The 20,892-nt window shown below is 42.8% G+C and overlaps 3 protein-coding genes across 4 annotated transcripts in view; 1 reads left to right on the top strand and 2 right to left on the bottom strand.

Moving 5' to 3' along the window:
* Nucleotides 1–2,569, bottom strand: part of p2rx7 (purinergic receptor P2X, ligand-gated ion channel, 7) — a 31,449-nt gene extending 28,880 nt beyond the window's left edge. Inside the window, 2 exon segments of the mRNA XM_063213104.1 lie at nt 1,405–1,471; nt 2,425–2,569. Coding sequence (XP_063069174.1) covers nt 1,405–1,471; nt 2,425–2,543 — 186 coding nt within the window. The 5' untranslated portion in view covers nt 2,544–2,569.
* A 2,874-nt stretch (nt 2,570–5,443) lies between these two features.
* plekhm3 (pleckstrin homology domain containing, family M, member 3) lies at nt 5,444–15,442 on the top strand. Its single transcript, XM_063214465.1, has 8 exons — nt 5,444–5,535; nt 7,347–7,812; nt 8,209–9,171; nt 11,317–11,462; nt 12,627–12,820; nt 13,674–13,737; nt 13,890–14,047; nt 14,848–15,442. Exons 1-8 carry the CDS (start codon nt 5,512–5,514, stop codon nt 15,017–15,019), a joined length of 2,187 nt encoding a protein of 728 aa, XP_063070535.1. The 5' UTR covers nt 5,444–5,511; the 3' UTR covers nt 15,020–15,442.
* Nucleotides 15,443–16,785: 1,343 nt separating this feature from the next.
* The window catches only part of dbr1 (debranching RNA lariats 1), a 5,455-nt gene continuing 1,348 nt past the window's right edge, over nt 16,786–20,892 (bottom strand). For both annotated transcript variants that reach the window (XM_063213102.1, XM_063213101.1), the window contains exons 2-9: nt 20,560–20,758; nt 20,318–20,442; nt 19,750–19,830; nt 19,566–19,651; nt 19,115–19,339; nt 18,767–18,844; nt 18,364–18,509; nt 16,786–18,022 (exon numbers count right to left, since the gene is read on the bottom strand). In XM_063213102.1, the coding sequence (XP_063069172.1) occupies nt 17,245–18,022; nt 18,364–18,509; nt 18,767–18,844; nt 19,115–19,339; nt 19,566–19,651; nt 19,750–19,830; nt 20,318–20,442; nt 20,560–20,756 (1,716 nt within the window). In that variant the 5' untranslated portion in view covers nt 20,757–20,758 and the 3' untranslated portion in view covers nt 16,786–17,244. The remainder of the gene's footprint in view (nt 18,023–18,363; nt 18,510–18,766; nt 18,845–19,114; nt 19,340–19,565; nt 19,652–19,749; nt 19,831–20,317; nt 20,443–20,559; nt 20,759–20,892) is intronic.

Genomic DNA, 20,892 nt, shown 5'->3' with positions numbered 1-20,892 from the left:
CCACATACAGCAAGCTTTCACAAAGAGGAAAGTGTGCAAGCATGTAAGCAAGCTTGTAGGCAAGCTTGTAGGCAAGCTTGTAGGCAAACAAGTGCTATGCTGTGCCATGCAGGCCAGCCAGCAGGCAGGCAAGCAACTGAAGTGTTGATAGTCCAGATTTATATACAGGTGCAAGGGTACCATGTGACCAGAGTCATCAGGCCCTTGGCAGGTGACGCCCGTAATTGAATAATGGCATAACAGCCCTACTCAGGTGAGGCCAGGCACTGATTAGCAGATTGGTTTAGATGGGGCTGCTTGTTGCAAGAGTGTTACAAGTTCTTAAAATGTTTCAGCCATTCACACTTTCATCACTATCAAAATGCATGTGCTACTCACACTTTGCTGCATCAAGCACTTTTTAAGTATTGTAGTTTCCTTAGAAATTGTTTCATCATGCTTGATAGTATCAGATAATATTTTAACCAGTCAGAATGACTTCAGTTCTTCAGGTGGTATTGAAGTTTGATGGTGATCACGGACAAGTGGAGGATGAATGGGTTTCAATGGTGCTGCCTAAAATAACTTGTTATTTTCTAGAGATGCACCGGATCCGGTTCCGGTTCCGGCTCCGTCAGGATAATAGAGTTTTTCACAGGGATCCGGTATCCGGCATGTTACCTAAAAATCAGGGTCTGGTGCATGTCTAGCCTAGGCTTTTCAGTCTTTCACAACCCCAATCACTGCATGGAGTGAAATCCCTTTGGAAGCGGCTATTGCAGGCAGTGTGGCAATAAGCCAATGAGTCGAAAAAATAGTTTGCGCCAACGTAATAAAAAGGGCCCACGTGTGCGAGTAGACTATATGTTTCAACCCTTTTGTAGGATCCGGTATCCGGTTCCGGATCCGGCAGGATCTTATTCAGTGGATCTGGTATCCGGCAGGATCCTAAAAATCAGGATCCGGTGCATCTCTATTTTTTTCCACAACGGCGAATACTGCTATTGTGCAGTACTTACTGTTTATGCTCAATATGTGACTCAAAGTAATATTTTCACAGTAGTTGTCTGTTTTTTCGAAAAACAGTAGAATGCTGTTGCAGAATTGCCGTAAATAAACAGCTATTTGTTACAGTGTAGAATCGCCTGTGTGTGTGTGTGTGTGCAGTATTCACCTTGGGTCACTGAGCATTCAATACATAGGTTCTCAGTGTTTATCAACACGATGTTATGAGGAGGGGCAAGACACTGGCAGCCAACCACGTGAGCTAATTTTTTGACCGACAGCGGTTTCCAACAATCAGAGGTTGAGTTGTGCGCAGTTAGGTTTGCGCAGTCAGGTTATAAACAAAATTTAGAACCCATGTATAGTTATGTATAGGCCTATATGTAGTACAGTATTAGCCAGTGTAGTATTCATAGTCACCTTGGAGGTCACGGAGCTCACCACAAGGTCATAGGCCTGATACTCCTTATTCCAGAAGAGCATGATGCTGGAATACAGAAACACACACACACACACACACACACACACACACACACACACACACACACACACAAAATGGATGACAACTGGCAGAATTCGGCATAGAATGTTAGTAAACTTCCCTCCCGAAGCCTCATACAGTATTTCTGATTTATTTAGCTATTGTGCTGTGCCCGAACTGGAAATGGTGACTGGTAAGTGGTGGGTTCAAGCCCTGAGGGGCGAACTAACACACACACACACACACACACACACACACACACACACACACACACACACACACACACACACACACACACACACACACACACAGAGTGCAGTGAGGCTGCAGTTCCCGACACTTGAACACATGTGTCATGTTGCTGTGCATGTTGCTCCCCCCCCCCCTAATAGAATGTGTCTGGTTATTGGCCTATAGGTCAGTGGTTCCCCAAAGTGGGGTCGGGACATGTTAGGGTGTTGTGGAAGCACTGCTGGGGGCTCACGGACAGGAGGGACTTTGCATGAAAACGAGAATTCCACAGGTTAACAGCAAACGCAATTCCACAAATTGGTCAGTGACAGTAGACCTATTCAATTATGGTTAATAGAGCTTTGCTTTTCCTGTGAATTTCTATATAGCAGACAGTAATGCAAAATTACCAGGAATAGGGGTAGGGTGGGGTCTCGCGAAACATAATCTTGGGTCCAATATGGGGTCCCCACTGACAAAAGTTTGTGCACCGCACTGCCCTAAGTGGTGCCGTGATTCAGCACCGCGGACAGGTATCTTCGAGATTCGTAGCGGGGCTGTGGCTATAATGCGCCTTCACCGCATAATTGTTTACATTAGTCTACTGTCTGGTCCAGTAGCCACTACGGTCCACTACGGTACAGTCAAACAGCCCATCTGAGCGGGGGCGGAACGGGGAACAGAAAGACAGCAGCAGGCGGTGAATGTTTACTACAGTGGCTACTTACCAGATGAACATCAAAACAATCCCGTTCAACATCCATTTCAGAGACCCGAGTCGAACACTTTTGATTTTGACGAGTTTGTGTGTGTCATACTCGCAGAGATTGAGTAAACCGCAAGGCATTTCGGCGGAGGTGGAGGAGAGACAGAGCGAGCGAGCGAGACCCCTCTGAAGAAGCGTCTTTGTGGTCACGTGATCCTTCTTCACTCTCGGCTCCCACTCGCAGCAGCTGCTACGCCGTTGTGGACTGACTTTCTCATCACCCTCTCTGACCGGAAAAGCACTCACTCGCCGTGTCTCAACTATTCCTGCTAGTAGCAGTGTGCTCTGAAATGCAGCGGACTCGTGGGGAATAGGCATAGGCCTACCATTCTGTTGTAGCCACTCCACTGTGATATTCTCTCTCTACCCTTTGCTTAGACAGTTCGACTGACAGACTGACGTGTGATATAGCACAGGGACCAGGTACTAGGCCTACAAGTAAGCTTAGAAAAGTAAATGATTTTATGATCATTATTCCTCTTTCTTGTTTTGTTTGCTTGTTTTGTTGATAGCATCGATGTCGAGTGGCAGGCAACAGGATAAGAACTGCAGGCCTACAAGAACTGCAGTAGGCCTATTTTTTGTCTAAGACATTACATTCTGCATTACTGCAAAGTGCAGTCTTTTCTGTATGCCGTTTTATTCTTGACCAAAATATTTACACTATTCTACATTAACGATATAGCAAGGGAAAGCATATGAACTAACACACACACAGACACACACACACACACACACACACACACACACCCACACACACACACACACACACACACACACACACACACACACACACACACACACACACACACACACACACACACACCATGGAAACCGTTGGAACACAGTAATGAACTAGTCTACTCCTCCAGTGATGGTGTAGGTGTGATGGTTTTGATACTGCATTAGTAGTACAATGTAGGATTCAGTCATCAGAGCTAGCTAGTTTACAGTTTTTCCTCACTTGGTTTGACAAAATCAGAAATTAAAGTTTTTGGATTGGCGTCAACCACCATCTGACGACCCACAAATTAGGCTACCAGACCCACCGTCAGAAGGAAAATCAAACTCGTTATTGGAGTGATTGTTTGTGTGTGTGTGTGTGTGTGTGTGTGTGTGTGTGTGTGTGTGTGTGTGTGTGTGTGTGTGTGTGTGTGTGTGTGTGTGTGTGTGTGTGTGTGTGTGTGTGTGTGTGAAAGTGAAAGTGAAAAAGTGAAAGCCCATTGGGAAACTCCAACTCCCATTGTCATTGTGACACAGCACTCCACAGCACACAAGTGAACACTGCACACTGCACACAACGAAATTGCATTTATGCCTCACCCGTGCAAGGGGGCAGCCCTCAGTGGCACCCCATGGGGAGCAGTGCGGTGGGACGGTACCATGCTCAGGGTACCTCAGTCATGGAGGAGGACGGCTGTGTGTGTCTGTATGATGAATACCTTGTCCTGACTCAGCGTTCTCCTTTGTGATGTTATGGTTACTATGGTCCCCTACTTACGTATAGGCTTCTTGTGTGTATGTGTGTGTTTGTGTGTGTGTGTGTGTGTGTGTGTGTGTGTGTGTGTGTGTGTGTGTGTGTGTGTGTGTGTGTGTGTGTGTGTGTGTGTGTGTGTGTGTTCAGGTGCGGAACTTCTCGTGCGGGTTCTTGAGGGTTCTAAAGCGGAACATCTTGGTTCTTGTCTCGGCTGCTCTGCCCTCGTCCTGTTTGGGCCCCTGGCCTGCTCACCCTGTATTAAGCATGTGTGTGTGTGTGTGTGTGTGTGTGTGTGTGTGTGTGTGTGTGTGTGTGTGTGTGTGTGTGTGTGTGTGTGTGTGTGTGTGTGTGTGTGTGTGTGTGTGTTGTACAAAATAATTAAGCCCACCTGAGAAACTCCAACTTATCATTGTGACACAGCACACAACAAAATTGCATTGCATTGGTTTAAGGTAAAATAAATTGAGGCAATTGTCACATAAACAACTAGCATCAGTTTTACACTGGCAAATGAAATGTTGGCTACACAACGAGCCTTCACCCCTTATCGTCAGTACATTTCTGAGTAGGCCTAGGTGCGATCATTCTGGCTTGACTCGCGTGTCGGAATGTCTCGCTCTCAGGCATTTGCAGCTGGTACAGCCCTATTATTGCATGGGCAGCTGTCCACACATGTGGTGCTGAAATCACATGTCGGAATGGTGGTATGTTGAAAAGAAAAAATCATACCACCTTTCCGACAAAAGTAAAAAATGAAAGTCGGAATGATGGGACGTTTCATTTCTTAAAAAAATGTCACCATTCCGACAATTGAATGTCAATGTCGGAATGTCAGTATGTCGGAATGGCAGCATGTAACCCTCACCACCACTATCCTACGCACACACCACAGACACAACTGACCCCCTGCTCCCCCTGCACGTCGTCATCACACCACAAACACACAACACTACTACTATGACCAGCATGGTCAGCCACCGTGCAATCATTTTAACAGTGACAACAGACAAGTGTTAGCAGCACTGCAGTTTAGTAGTAAAGAGCCCGGAGGGTGTTGAATCTGGACTCCACAAGCCTACACTCATTTCTGGTCATATTTCCCTGTCTACCCCAACTCACAGAATATGTTCATGTCCATGAGGGCATTATGTGTGTATTTATGTAAGCTACTTGACACCTTAATCCCCCCCCCACCCACAGTAGAGCAGTTACCAATATAGTCCTGTGTCCGCGCATTCTTTCCTAAGGACATTATAATATCACATACATCACTAAATGTTTATATAGGCCTACATACAACATTTTTCTCACATGCTTGCGCAAAGTGCATGTGCCAGGTAAAATAGAGTATACAAACTTTTAGTGATGATCTGGGACCTATTTCTGATATTTTGGCAAATGGCCACATCATAAAGTATCCACTGTAACCCCACCTTTTTTTGTGTGTGAAAACGTAGCCCTGGTACAAAGATCTTATTCCAGTTGCCACACGGACCTTATTAAAGGACGGACCAATGATGCAGGACCAGTGATGCAGGAGGCTGCTGCCCTTGTACACTGTCAAATCTTCAGATGTTGTTGTTACGCGCATACTCTGTAAGTATGTTTACAACTGCTGTGAATTGTTGTTGTTACTAAAAGCTCTAAATTTATATTAAGTCACCACAGCATTCATAACGAGGATGTGTGTATTGTTGTAAATAGAAGCTTGACGTACGGGCAGTCGGCTACTTTGGATGTCCTATCCTCCCGTGCTCAGTTATTCCTGGACCTGCCGAGCGGTTGACGTCTCAACATCATTGTTCTGACATATATTTGAGTTACTTAACAAACTGCTGTAACGATGGGTGCCAAATGGTTTGTAAACAATTATGTTGGGGTGGCGAAGAGACATCGCGCAGAACGCCAGTAATCTTGTTTGGACACTCCGATTACGATGTGTGTTGTGTTTGTGCTGGCGGCATAGTTATGCTAATTTTCAGCATTTTCAGGATATATCATAGGGTCCCAAAACCGCTGATGTTTTCAGCCTTTTAAAACTTAATACAGATTAATATATGACAAGCAGCAAAACGAGGCCTCATTGTTATCGCAGCTGATCGGATGATTTTGTCGAGCTCCCCCGGGTCCTACATTCCCCTGTCAGCTGCGAAAATCAGGGATGGGTTTTGCTGTCGGCACAGTTCAACATTGAGTTCGTCCTGACATCAGCATTTTCCAGGGCTCCCCGCTCATGCATGCGTTTCTCATACAGCGTGACTTTTTTGTTTTGTTTACGGAAATTGACATCCAATGTTTTATGCTTATAATAAACAAAAGCGAAAACAAAAATGGCATCTCAAATGCTGATGTCAGCGGTGGGGAGTGATGACCGAGGGTGGTGTTGAACACGGCTAGCGGACGGACCTGGGCCTGGCGACAGGGATGACCCCTAGCATACAGCTGTTCGACCAAGACCGGTTAAATTTAATGTGGTTTTCCATCTCGCAGTCACTGCTCAACTTTAAGGCCTACCATGTGATAAGAAGAAATAATAATAATAATAAAAAACCGCTTTGTTTTCATCTGCCTTTGATTAGGGCTATTTATCTACAACCTCTTTAGATCAAATCTGGGCCTAAGTTCCTTTTTCCTTAATCTTTCTAAAGCACATTGAATAACTTGAACAACATTGAACAACTGTGTATGATGATGTGCTTTACAAATATTGTTGCTGCATGACATCTCTAGCTTCATGGAATCCCTCAGTTTAACCACAACAAAATCACTGTGTTGAGCTTGTATTATAGAGCAGGGGTGTCAAACATCAGGCCCGGGCCCTGGACCCTGCCAGATGGTTCAATCAATCATGCCCCAGACCTGTAGAGGAAAAGAAACTAAGAATGCCAAAATACCAAAGTAAATATCTAGCGCATCACAAAATTCGCTGCAATTGTGTGAGATCACAGGTTTTTAATAGCCTACTTACTATTAAATGTCTTTTGTGGTCGACATTTACAGTCGATACTCCTGACATAACCACTGTGTCATCGAGCTCGAGATGATTGTCTAGCCATGTGATTCCAAAATGATTCAGATATTTGCGATGATTAGCTATTACGTTATTGGTCCGGCCCACTTGAGATAAAATAGGCTCCTCTACAGGCTATTTGGCCCCTGAACTGAAATGAGTTCGACACCCCTGGTAGGCTTATCGTAGAGCAATGTATAACCAGATTTTTTCTCCCTCTTGTCTTTCACGTTCTTAGTCTGACGGTTGTGACAGCCATGTGAATCCAAGATGAAGCAGACTGTGCTGTGTCACAATGAAAATGGGAGTTGGACTTCCCCAATTGGGCTTTCACTTTCACTTCACTTCACATATTTAATCAGATTTTTTTTCCCCCTCTTTTCTTTCACGTTCTTAGTCTGACGGTTGTGACAGTGTGAACCCGATGGAGGGTGTTGAAGTCGAGGATGTCAGCCCGGCCATGGAGGCCACTGAGGACCTCCTGGAGGGTGGCCATGGGGGTGACCACCTGCACCCACACCCCGCGCTGAAGGAGGTGTCCATGCTGTGCAAGTTCAGCGAGATGTGGGACCTGCTGGGTAGACAACAGCATCAGGAAGACTCCAAAAGCTGGACCTGGGCTGAGCAGACGTCGAGCAGTAATGGCATTTTGGGCTACAGACATGGCCATAGGTGCCGAGCCCAGTCCACCAACGACCTCGCCGTCCATAGCCATAGCACTCCGTGTAACAACGTGGGCGGCTTTAAGCGCGGGCATAACCGATCGCATTCTGATATGAACTATAGCTCCTGTAAAGAAAATCTATTCCCAGTACTAGACAAAAATACATTGAAGAATATGACTGACGGAGCCAGAAGGGAAGGTGAGCCTCAACTTTGTATTTCTGTCTTTGTTTTGTGTTTTTTGTTTTCAAGGGTCACAGTGTCACAGCTCTGATGTATCTACTTTATCTCTTTATGAGTCATACGCACTATGGTGCTGTATTGATGCATTTGGGTCATATTTGAAGTCCAACTTTAAAAACTTCAAAAGAAATGTTGCATTGATGGGTTAGCTCTCCACAGTGTTTCTCTTCGCTCAAGGAACGTTCAGGGACCAAACACTCAAAAGACCTGACACTGAATTGAATTGAAGTCCTGAATTGATACTACTTTGAGTGCACATATTTTATAATTTTCTAATAAAATGTGTGTGTGTGTGTGTGTGTGTGTGTGTGTGTGTGTGTGTGTGTGTGTGTGTGTGTGTATGTTTCTTTCAGCACATCCAGAGTGGCATTCCAATTTGGTTAAACAAGGAGAGCTTGAGCAGAGAGAAGGTCCTCGAGGACGCTGGAGGTCCTGCCATGTGGAACTCACCAATTTCGAGCTGCGCCTGTACAGCCTGGACAGTAGCGGCAACAGGCAGCTGTGCACCGCGTTCTCCCTCTCCCATTGTCAGGCCGTTAACCCCTTGCAAGGCCAGGACGGCCACATCCTGGAGGCCCTCTTCTTCAACAGCACTCGCCTACAGCTCCGAGCGCCCTCCCAGTGGGAAGCGCAGAAATGGAGCCAGCTGTTATGGGAGTGCGTACTCGCTACCCGGCCCCCTCGTGAAGACCACCTAGCACACTCAAACAGAACTGTTTATGAAGCGTCTGCTGCTTCTGCCAAACATCAAGCACATCAAGCTCCTTCTCGTCCCATGAACCGGCCAACCACCTTGCCTTTGTTTACAGAAAACTACGCCACCGGAGCGATTAAAGTGGGCCAGCTGAAACAACTCTGTGACCTCAACAACTGGAGGGCCTTTAACTATGTGCTCACGCCAACCCATCTGCTGGCCTTCCCAAATGAGGACAAGAGTTTTGTGTCTGATCCGGTGCATCGGTATCACCTTGCGTCCTGCGTTGCCGTTCAGCACGACAAAGCCGAGAAAGGGAGTTGCGCCGCGTGCTTCCAGGCTGTTTTTGCGAGCGAGGTGCTTCGTCTTCAGGCGGCCAACGAGCCAAAGGCACAGAGTTGGATGGAGGCACTTCGCTCGGCAGTCGCTGCTGAGAGGACAAAAGACTCTTGGGGAAAGGACAGCAGGCCTCGTCTTCCAAACCTGGTCAAGGACCAGGAATGGCTGCGTGGGAATATTCGGGAATCATCCAATCGCAAGTCGATCACCACGAGTTTCCTTAGCATCCTGACCTGCTTGGCCGGGGAGAAGGGTCTGACGGCCCAGAACTTCAGGTGTGCAGGTATCCGCTCTTCTTCATGACCTTTCATACTGTATTGTTGTAAAATGGTAAAAAAGTTGCTGAAAATGAGCAGAGGCTGGAAAAGTTGCTGTGCTTGTGCATGTCCCCCCTTTGCCAATCGTGTTCTAAACAAAAATGGTAAGCTTACTGGTAAGGGAAATCATTTTTTTTTCATGTAATTCATGTAATTGTTCACATACAAATGCAAAAAAATATATATATTTAGACTTTAGGCTCACTATTGCAAGCTAAAACTGTCAAGTCAAGTCTCGAAACAATGGCGTATAAGTTGAGTCAAGTCACAAGTCATTCCTAATATTACCAAGTCAAGTCATCTGTGACTCAAGTCTGACTCAAGTCCAAGTCAGAAGTCACAAGTCCACATCCCTGCTATTTAGTACAGCCTAATTTTCTGGATGGGTCATTTGATGTCAATTTAATCAAAGCACACATGTACACAGTACATCTATAAAAAAAACATACACATAATTCACTTCGATTGTAAAGATCATTTAATTCCAAGTTAGAGAGTTTTATGGGCTGTGGATTTTGTTTCTCCTCTATCCCTATTCTTTTCAGCAAAAGTCAATAGCTGAAGAGCTGTAGAATTTACAGTACCCATTTTCATGCTAGTGCATAAAGTGTAGTAGGAGTATTTAGAAAATTGTCTTGTGAACTTATTTAATACTTTTGAAAGACATTATCTTTAACCTTCACATGGTAGCCTTTGCACTAGGCTTTGTAGCAGCATGTCTGAAATGTTAATAAAAGATCAACCTTCTGAGCACTTTACAGTGTCCCAGGAAAGCTAGCCCAGCAACCATAATATAAGAAAAATCACCTGTCCTGTAGTAACCCCTTCAACGTCTCTGCCATATGACTTATTTCTTTCATTGGTATTCACTTCCACTTTTTGACATGTTTTGTGGCATTTGACAGTTTTCCTTGTTTGATACACACACTGCCACAAAGCATCCTAAATGATCCCATTTCTATGTTTCGCTTGTTTGCACATCACAGACCTCTTGAAGCAAATGTCAACAAATGTATTAGATTTATTATTATGTAAAGTTGGCACTCTCAGAAATACAAATGGGGTTACCTCTGCCAAGGAGTTTATGTTTTCGGTCGCGTTGGTTTCGTTTGCTTGTCTGTCTGTCAGTCTGTCAGCAGGATGACTCAAAAAGTAATGAACGGATTTGGATGATTTGTCTAGTTGTTGGAAATGACAAAAGGAACAAGTGATTAAATTTGGTGAATATCTGGATCACGATCCGGATCCAGGATTTAAAAAAAAATAAAAAAAATGTAAATCAACATTGTGGGATTGGGCGATTGGGATTTCAGTTTCTAACTCCACAAAAAAGAGGCAGAAAGACTTGAAAACATAATCAAATTCTCTATCAAACAGCAAAGTTTAGTGATGATAGGATTTGGATTCCTCATCTGGTGATCCAGAATGTGGAATAATATAGGGGAACATAGAAAATGTGTAATTGTGAGGTGGCAAAAAATGAAGGTAGTTTTTACTACCGAACAAACATCATTGTAAGTTATATTATAGGCATAGGATTCCACAGCATGTAGATCTTATGGCGTCAGGGCTCATGGCTTTGACGGAGGTCTCGCAGTCGGAGTGCTTCTAGTTTCAACATGTGGTCGCATTGCTCTCTCTATCCTTGACTTGTTTTTTTGTTGTTGTCGTTGTTTTTTTGTTCAGCCTTTCCCAAGATACTGGTCAACTGGTGGGGGAATGGGTTTGTTAACAACAAGTTTGAAAAGTCTTCAACCTATTCAAAATATCATTACAAAAGTTGCGCAACATTAAAAGACACCTTAAAACATATTGACTGAGAAATAATGCATTTTTTAAAACTATTTTGCATCCCTTTCATTGCAAAACCTTGTAATGCAGGGTGTACAATGCTGCTACAAATTAGGGTTTAGGTGTTTGGATTGGTTCTTAACTTCATTTAATGTTTTTTTTGTTGTTGAGTTTTTTTTTTTTTTTTACAAAAACATTAATGACGTCTGGAGGGTTCACATACTTTCAAGCAGCACTGTATGTTCAAATAAGTTAGTGAAGTATAGTGCTTTTTAATGTCTCGTTGAAAAAGTAAAAACTGACTTGTTTTTTTTCTACAGGCTGTCAAAGACCAGTGGGGTTATCGCAAGAAAAAGCCAACTTCTGCTACTACAGTGGACGGTACTACTGCCAATCCTGTCACCAGGACAGCTTGTTTATTATACCTGCACGACTGCTGCACAACTGGGACACAAATCGATATAAGGTAACTGAATGTCGTGATCGACTGGGAGATAACGTTTTTATAACTAGGAAGCCAACACTTCAAGATGGCCGACTTTTTGGTTTGCAATATTGACCTTGAAAAGGTGGGCAGACTTGCACCAAATCGTGTGTGCTAACACTATAATACCAACATGAATTGATTAGATGTTGGAGAGGCCAAAGTCTTCAAGGTGGATATTGGCGTGATGATTTTTGAATGGGTCATGGACAGATGTTCACATCTCCTGTGCAAGTGGTCAATAGAGGTTCTAGAACAAAATTACCAGGGGGGCAGAGGTGGGGCCACTGTTTTTTCGGAGGCATAAATTGGCAAGAGATGAAATTTTAATGTTATGAATATATAATATACAGTAGGGGTGGGCGATATGACGATATTAAATTGTGAATCGTGATATTGAGTAAAAGATCGTCTCGAATCTGCCAAAGTGGAGAAATCGTATAGATCGTCTTGCAGTGAGGATGTTTATTATCAGCATCAGAGTGACGTTTTCTCACTTGTGTTGTTGTCTTCACTTTATTCTTTACATTATTGTATTCCAATTGTACACTTTATGAGAGTATCATCAGTGTGTTAACATTTTATTGACTGCAAATTACAAATTGCAAGTTTATGAAAGATGTTTTTTGTTTTTTTTATTTTTTGGATGGAAGATCGTGATAAAAAATCGAAATCGAGATTTCATGTTAAAAAATCGTGATACAACATTTTTGCCATATCGCCCACCCCTAATATACTGTGCAAAAAATGCATGTTATGTCACGGTTAGAAATTAAAATATTTTAAGTCATTGGCTGTTCAGCACAGGGGCCACAGCAGGGGACAGGAGGAAATCGACAGGGGCCTTGGCCCACTCTGGCCCCTGCCTAGAGTCTGCCCTGCAAGTGGTCTACAAATGGGTGTACAAATTGTGTTGGAGCCATTTGGCCCATTTTTGTGTTTTCACAACTTTTGAGTTATTATTTGCATATTGTGTTAATGATTTCTGATATTTATGTTCCACGAATGTGATCTGATAATTATTTGTTTTTTTGGACTGTCTTGCATGTTGGAGGTTAACACTTTGTAGATGGCTGACTTCCAAACTATGAGGCACCAGAATCGACCATTTTGTCACCATCAAGTTGCTGTGTTTTCTCTACTCAGGTGTCTAAGCAAGCTAAGGAGTTCCTGGAGTTTGTGTATGAAGAGCCGCTTCTAGATATTGAACAGCTCAACCCATGTCTGTACCAACACTGTGAAGCGCTGGCCACGGTGCTGACGCTGCGTCGGAGACTGCAGTCACTGCGTGCCTACCTCTTCAGCTGCCGAGCTGCCATTGCTGAAGACCTCCGGCGCAGGTACCGGAGCTTTTGCAGTTGAATAAATTAGCTTTGTTGTATTGTATTCAGGGCTCTAAATTAACAACCGCAAACCGGCCAAATGCTGGTTACATTTTTTTAGGTTTGACTAGTTGAAAAGAAAACTTACAGGACCCATTAGCGAGTGTGTGTTTGGCTAGTAAGATTAACATCTACCAGCCTTTTTGCCTGATTGTATTGTATTGTATTGTATTGTATTGTATTGTATTGTATTGTACAGCCTGATTGTATTGTATTGTGTACTTTATTGTGCTTAGGGGGAAATTTGTCTTGGGCTTCAATCACTGCATTAGACACAGTACTCACACACCCAGCAGACAGTACATAACATAAAAAATGGAAGACGAGAAATGTGTTATATGGTTGCAACAAAATCACTGTGATATTGTGGTCAGACCAGCCGAAATGGCAAACAAGACCAGGGCTGTGTATGATGGGAGTACTGGCAACTTGTATCATGCACACTGTGTTGTGCCTGTCCCACCACGTCATATCCAGTTCAGTCTGTTAATAGAATAACCATGGCGAAAAAAAAGTTTGTCATAAACATTAACAGGCTTGTTAAAGGAGAATTCTGACATTTTTTACTGTTGTACTGTTTACATTACCCTACTCCTGATTTGGTGTATTGTCTCTTTGTTTCTTATAACTTCATCAGACGCACTGTAAATCGCACTGAACATTTCTCCCAAATTACAATACATTATCTATCTATCTATCTATCTATCTATCTATCTATCTATCTATCTATCTATCTATCTATCTATCTATCTATCTATCTATCTATCTATCTATCTATCTATCTAAATCATAATATTGCTTGTATTTTTAGAATCTTCCCAAGAGAGTATCTCCTTCAGCACATTCACTTGTACTCAGTAGCAGACCTCCAGCAGGTAGGACCCATGTCAAATTACACTTTAAGTCATACAAAAACAAAACATTCATCCTGAATTGATGTTTCAGCTTTTTTTTAACTGTTACCTTGCCATTGATTGGTGTTTTACTATTTACTTATTTTGCTTCTAATGTTTTGTTTGTACTAAAGGTTATTGATGGGAAGCTGGCCCCCTTTCTGTTGAAAGTGATCAAATTTGCGAGCACGCACGTCTACAGCTGTAGTCTTTGCAGTGAGAAAGGCTTCATCTGTGAGCTGTGCCAGGACAGCCAGGTCATCTATCCCTTTCAGGAAAGCGCCTCCAAAAGGTTGGTTTGGGCATATAAAATCCACTAACTGTATATTTCCCACATGAGTAGCTTCTTACTACAGATTGGCTCTTCTCAGTCTTTTGCTGAAATGACTCGACTACATCATAACAACATTACTATGACCAATTAACATTTGGTTATTACCATTTTGGTTACAATAAGGTTATAACAGAGGCTCTGCGTTAACTGGTTAACTGATGTTTATTGTTCTGAAAATGACAATTCTTGACAAGTCTTTGATGGTCTTTTTGTCTTTGCATGACAGATAACTTATTAATTTATGCCTAATGCACTGTATTCCAAGACTCTTGTGAATCCCATGTCAAATGTCCAAAAAAAGGTGAATTGGGGCAAAATGCGAATACTTTGGTTGATAAAACTTTGGAGTACAGAAGTACAATTTGGGCTTTTGGTATTATGAAAAGTGCCAACTTCCCGGTATTCAAATGTGACAGTGGGAGCCATTCAAACAATTAACTTGAAATGACTGTCGCTTGCCATCGCCTCTCTCATAACAATGAATGGCAAAGTTCGCAAATTCGCGTGTATGTGTCCCTACCGTCAGCTCATCGTGCTTCTATTTTCAGATAAATCTGCATATTGTAAATTATTTCTCAAGAACGAGATATTATCTCAAGGGGCTATCCCCCTAAGAACAGTAAAGAACAGTGTTTTTCTTCAACCATTACATGTATGAGCTGAAATATGTTTGTTTTAAAATTATGTAAATTGTTTGTTGAGAGCCAACCCTTTTTCCAGCCCTGTAAAACCTGCACTGTGTTGTGTTTGTACTGTAGGTGTGAGGGATGTGGTGCTGTGTTCCATGCGGAGTGCTGGCAGCGCGGACAGCCGTGCCCTCGCTGTGTGCGGCGTGAACTCCACCAGAAGCCGGCGTCTTTTTGGAGTCACTTAGATGCTGACGACAGTCCCAATAACAGTGCCCTCGGATACTTTGAAATGGGCAATTGAGAAGTACAAAGAACTATGACTGAAGTCAAAATAAGACTGAAATCAAAACACCACTACTACAGAAAAAACCCCCAGAAAAAACCCACAGTTATTAACAAAAAATGAGAGATCGAGTCAAGGGAGGCCCAGCAATCTCGAAAACAACAGAATAGCATGATGGCTGTACAATTATTTCTTCTTTGAAATTTGCATAATAAGACACAATATATGCATAACGGACTCCTTTCTACACTTACCTATGAGGGAAAATATAGTGAACGGATGTTTTTTTTGTATGTAGTTATTGCAGAAGGGCTTCCATAACCTTTTGCCCCCTTTTCAGTCATTCAGTCCTATTATACTTTAATAAAACTGAATCGAAAGTTGTGTTAAAATTGTGTGGCTGAAAAAGTGTTACTATGAAACAACTGCAAGCTGACGTAATGATGGTGTTAAGGGCCTACTGATAGTAGCTATAGCAACATAAAGTGGTCAGGCAGGCCAGAGGTACAGTTGGAGGAATAAGTTTAGTACACAATTTAGACTCCAGAGTCCTAACATGAACCTGATTAAACACCTTTGAGATGAATTACAGCGAAGGATGAGAGCCAGACCTTCTCAAAGAACACCAATGTAACCTCATCAATGGGCTCTTAGAAGAATGGTCAAAAAAATCCTCTGAAGACACTCCTCACAACCTGAGTTGAAGCTGTAGTGGCTGAAAAAGGTGGGCTGATGCATTATTGAACCCTATGGGTTTGGAATGGGATGGCACTTAAGTTCATAAGTGAGTCACAGTCAAGGCAAGAGAGCAATTACTTTTGGTAATATAGTGTACCGGTACATATATGGTGCTGTGAGGTCATGGAAAATGCACAGTCAGCAATTCTTGACCAATTTTTGCTAAAGCCCCCCCCATATCTGTGTTCAAGATAAGTCACACCCCACCCAACCCAAACTTCTTTGCAGAAGAATTGATGTGACATGTAACTCAGGCCGCTTGCATGCACGCAACATTAATCAATACCTTCCTGACTTAATGTGGGGGCCAACATGTGTTTTCATGGGCTTTAATTTTGGAGTGAAGAGAATGTTCACAAGTACTGTATAGTTACGCACTTTCTTAACCTGTGGTCTGTAGAGTGCAGGGTGATGGAATTTTGTCTGTGTTGAAGGTTATGACCAAAATTATATGTGTGAACATTATAATTGCAACAGATAATACTACATTGTGTCAAATGATCATGCATGTCAGGTCAAGGTAATTTATCTTTGTGGATTTGTCATTATGTGACATTCCAGCAAGACCTCAACTTACTTATCTGTCATTGAAGGCAGCAAATCTCATGTGCTGAAGAAGAAAATGAGAATTATGAAGAAAAAGTTATCGCAGCTGGTGCATTTTCTGTAGACAACTGGGTGTCTGTCAGACCACAACAATCAGGACAGTCACTGTACAATCAAGGGAGTTTTGATCCTCATCCATCCAGGTCAATCTCACCTTTTCAAACCAGCTAGTGCAGTGTGGCTTACTACAGTACAGGGGAGAGTGGGCTAAGATGTGCCAGATTTTACTTGAAGTGACTTTAAAAAGAGGCCATGGTTGTAAAATCCTTCCAAAACCATTATCAGCATACAACAGCTCTGGAAAATATGAGACGACTTCAAAATTGTCAGTTTTTCTGGTTTCACCATTTAAAGGTATGCGTTTGAGTAAAACAAATATTTTTGTTTCATTATATGAACAACTGAACATTCCCTCTGAATTTGAAAAATATTGAAAATACTGACATTTAGAACATTTATTTTCAGAAAATGACAAATAATCAAAACGACACAAAAGATGCAATGTTGTCAAAATCTGACTGAAACATCTGAGACACATCCCATCTGCCTTTACGAAAACAAAACTTACAAGGGTGCGACAACATTATGGACTTGACAAATGAGGTGACAAAATTATAGACAGCACTGGAAAGTTGTGCATCCAAGATTAAGACAAACACATTGTGGATGCAAAAAAGCATTATATTCACTAAAAAAAGATCCAAAACAATATGAAAATCTGAGTCGTAGTCATCGTTAATTGAAACCAGTTATTGCTCCAGAAATGTTCAACATTATGTCACATGTCTATAAAAGATTTAAAAAAATCATTTCACAGAAGAATTTTACAGCAAATAGGTTCAGCAGAAAGGAAGGAAGCAAGAATGAATGAAAGCAAGGAAGAAAGAAAGATGAAACACTTAATTATCATCGTCATCGTCCTCATCCTTAGCAGTGTAAATTATTTGGTTTCTCCTCTTAATCTTTAGTCCACTGTTTTTACCAACACATGTTTCATCACTAGATCGTTTGTGGACTTTCAGCTGCTGCCTATCCTCATCTCCCTGCGCACCTAAGAGCTGGGCGTCATCCGAGGCCTGGGTGGGTGAAGGAAGCTGTAACGAGGGGCGGTCAGGAGACTGGGCAAAGTCGTCATTCTTGGTTGTGGACGGGGGTGGAAGTAGGAGTTGGTTTCTGCTTTGTGCCCCTGACGAGGGCGAACTAAATAACTCGTCCACGTCAACAACACAGCCAGCTCCAGCTCCACTATCAGGAACAGCGTCATCAGTCGGCCTTTTCTCGGTTCCATGGTCGTCGTCGTCCCCCCCTTCGTCCTCGTCCCATTCCTCCTCGATAGTTATTTCATCTGGGTTGACGGAGGTGGACAGCTCTGACGTGTCAGTGGGGTTTGTGGAAAAATCGTCAAAACTGCTGGAGATGTCCTTGTACTCGGTCTTCATGCCACCTCCTCCCATGGGCTTGGTTTGACTAACCTGAGCGTAAATGTCCGTCAGCCCGAGGGTGGCACAGAGCTCTGTGGTCTGTGGGTTTACGCTGTAAGTTGGTGGCGTGTGGGGCTGAGGGTTGGCGGGGTTGTACGAGGGGACGGTGAGAGAGAAGTTCTCCGGAATGGAGAGGTCACCCCCTAAGGCTCCCACAGCTTCCGTCAACTCGCTTTCGGAAACGCTGAAGTCCCACCTGGAACGGAATGCAAATTATGCCAAAACGTAAAATGAGCAGAAACCCACTGAAATGCAAAGACATCACTAAATTGGTTATTGCCTCACAACTTTTAACTGCGCATGATTATTAATATTTATTTTTAAAACTTTCTCATTCAAGTGACTGAGGTAATCGAGAGATTGAAGTTGTCGTGTGTGTGTGTGTGTGTGTGTGTGTGTGTTTTGTGTGTATTTGCTTAGTTAAAATCGGAGCCTGTGTAATGCCAGTTATGTAGAACAATTTGTCTGGAAAGTACACTCACTTCACTTGATAGTACACAAATATCGACTGTGTAAAATAAAATAAAAAACACTAACTTGGCATGTAGTCCGTTGTCCTCAGGAGGAGCCCAGAAGTTAGGGGAGACGTTCTGGAGGTTATCAGTGGCCTTCAGGATAGCCAGCCACTCTGCATCGTACTCCAGGCGGTCAGAGGTACCTGGTCGCTCCGCCACCTCAAGAACCTAAACAACATAGATAGACAACCAGGCAAACACAATCACACACACACACACACACACACACAGAAAACTCCATATGCTTATGATGCGGTCGGAAGTCAGAACCACTGACTTTCACACTTGATGGGGTTCACATGTAAAATAAAAACAACAACAAACAATGGGTGCAAAATTCCACAGACAAATTTTGATCAGTCATTTTGATCGCAAAAAAAATAGCAAAATCCTTGTGGGACTAATTAAACAAAGAAATTGCTCACCTGCAAGAAGTCTCTATGAGGTAGGCATTTATCCAGGGCTAGGAACTTAGTTGTCCGAGGAGCACTCTGATCTTTAGCCTAGATTCAAAAGAAAGAGAAAAGAAGGACTTGTGTAATGTGGTAACGAAGAGTAAGGCATGGCCATACAGTAGAAAAGTTTAAAAAAAAAAAAAAAAAACACCAACATTTTTTATTATTATTCAGACTTGAAGAGGCTAGTAAGGATGTCAGTGATTACTTTTTTTTTTACACAATATCATCAAAACATATACTTCAGCACTGGTTGCCTTTTGGCAATGACAATAAAGTCTTGAATCTTGATAATAATAAAGGTACTGGGCCATTTACCCCGTGCTCCATGAGAGCGGCGAACTTGACGTGGAGATGTGCGGAGAACCAGTAGGCCGGTCTGAGGTGGGCGAGGAGTTCTGCAGCTGGGGGACTCCCCAAGGTGCCAGACTCCACCTCCTCCCTGAGAAACTTCTTCTTGCTCACCAGCTGCTGAGTGCTGCCATAGTTGTAGATCCCTTGTGGCCAGTCGTGAGTCAGAAACACATCCATGGGCATCTGGATCTAAACAAACAAAACAAAACAAAAAACAACAACTCTTGAGCCAACGAAGCATAGATATGAAGACCTTTTTGAAGACACAAACCAGCATTAGCCAAGATAGAAGATACACAATGTTTATTGTCGTGTACTCGTGAATTCAAGAATTCATAAGTATTGAAAATATATTTTTTTGCTCAAAAAAGTCCCAAAAAAGTACAAAGAAAATGTAGAAAACGTCTCCCCAGACCTGTTTAAGTTTGAAGACATCAATGTTCCTGATGTGGTAGACACTACGCAGTGTATCTTGGGAGTATGGTGGAAACTCGTAGTGTCCTGAATAAAATGGAAGCTGAACAGTAAGTTACCATGGACACGTCAGATATTATGTACAGAAGCGTAAGTGTTTGGGAGTTTGGCAAAGGTTTCCTGACCTTTTCTGTAATCGTGGTATTTGAAGATTCCTGACAGACCACCAATGCGGACGCCTCTGTAACACACCACACCTGCATAGCCTGTGAAGCAAAGAAACTGTTTTAGAATAAAATAGACTCCATCGTCATGCCAGCGAGAAATTTGTCATTGGTCTCACTGTATAAAAACATATATGGACATTCATTCCGTTGCTTAAAACATAACACTTTTTGTTTGCTTCAACTGTGTAGCTTTTCCATTGCTTGTGGACCCTGGAAACTGCATTTGGTATTAGAGTTGTCAGTCATATCGTTCCTTGTAATATGTGGTCTGTAGCGTTTTCCTCAGGGGAGCAGCTAAGGTTTTGAGTGAAGGGGTTGGGCATCATCATCTGATGTTCAAAGCTTTTCTGACAACTGCAGTACAACATAGATTGTCCAGTGCACATTGTCCAGCCCAGTCCACCCACACCCACACCCACACAGACACACCTTGAAGTCCAAGTCCAAAACTATTAGGTGACGGCTGGTGGAATGCAGGTGGTGGAATGCAGGATCTTGTGACAGTGTGATGTTTTTGAATACTCACCCAAGTAGTAAATATTCGGAGCAACCCACCCCCCATAAGGAAGCTCTTGAAGATGGTTGGAAGCTTCATGATTTCCACCGATAAAGATAGTCAGTACAGGAGCCTTCTTTTCCCCAGAGTAATATCTAGAAAATAATTTTAAGAAAGGAAAAAACACACATGAATATATTTTTTAATTATTTTAAAAACTAATAGGAAAGCATAAACAGCGTTATTAAAGAGACCCACTATCTGTAACTTACTTGTAGAAGGTTTGCATTTGCCTGTACTTCATGGGCACTGCCATACACTTCATGTCCCCCTCATTGCGTACAGCCTGGAAGTCTCCACAGCAGAGCAACAGGTCCACCTTAATGCCCTCTCTTTCCTCCAGATAACTAATGGTCTCGTAGATTTTGTCCAGCTCGCCATGACAGCAGCCTTCTACAGCTATCTTCATGTCTGCAGAACATAGTGGGAAAATCACAAACCACAGACTTCAGGTATACAATGCATGCACTTGGAAAAGCTAGCAGCTAATATGTGTTGGACGAGAGACATCTGGCTATATGGTGCTGGTCCCCAGATTAGAGGGT

This window comes from Engraulis encrasicolus, chromosome 13 (assembly GCF_034702125.1).
Source record: "Engraulis encrasicolus isolate BLACKSEA-1 chromosome 13, IST_EnEncr_1.0, whole genome shotgun sequence".
NCBI lineage: Eukaryota > Metazoa > Chordata > Actinopteri > Clupeiformes > Engraulidae > Engraulis > Engraulis encrasicolus.
This window is presented reverse-complemented; position numbering and strand designations above follow the sequence as displayed.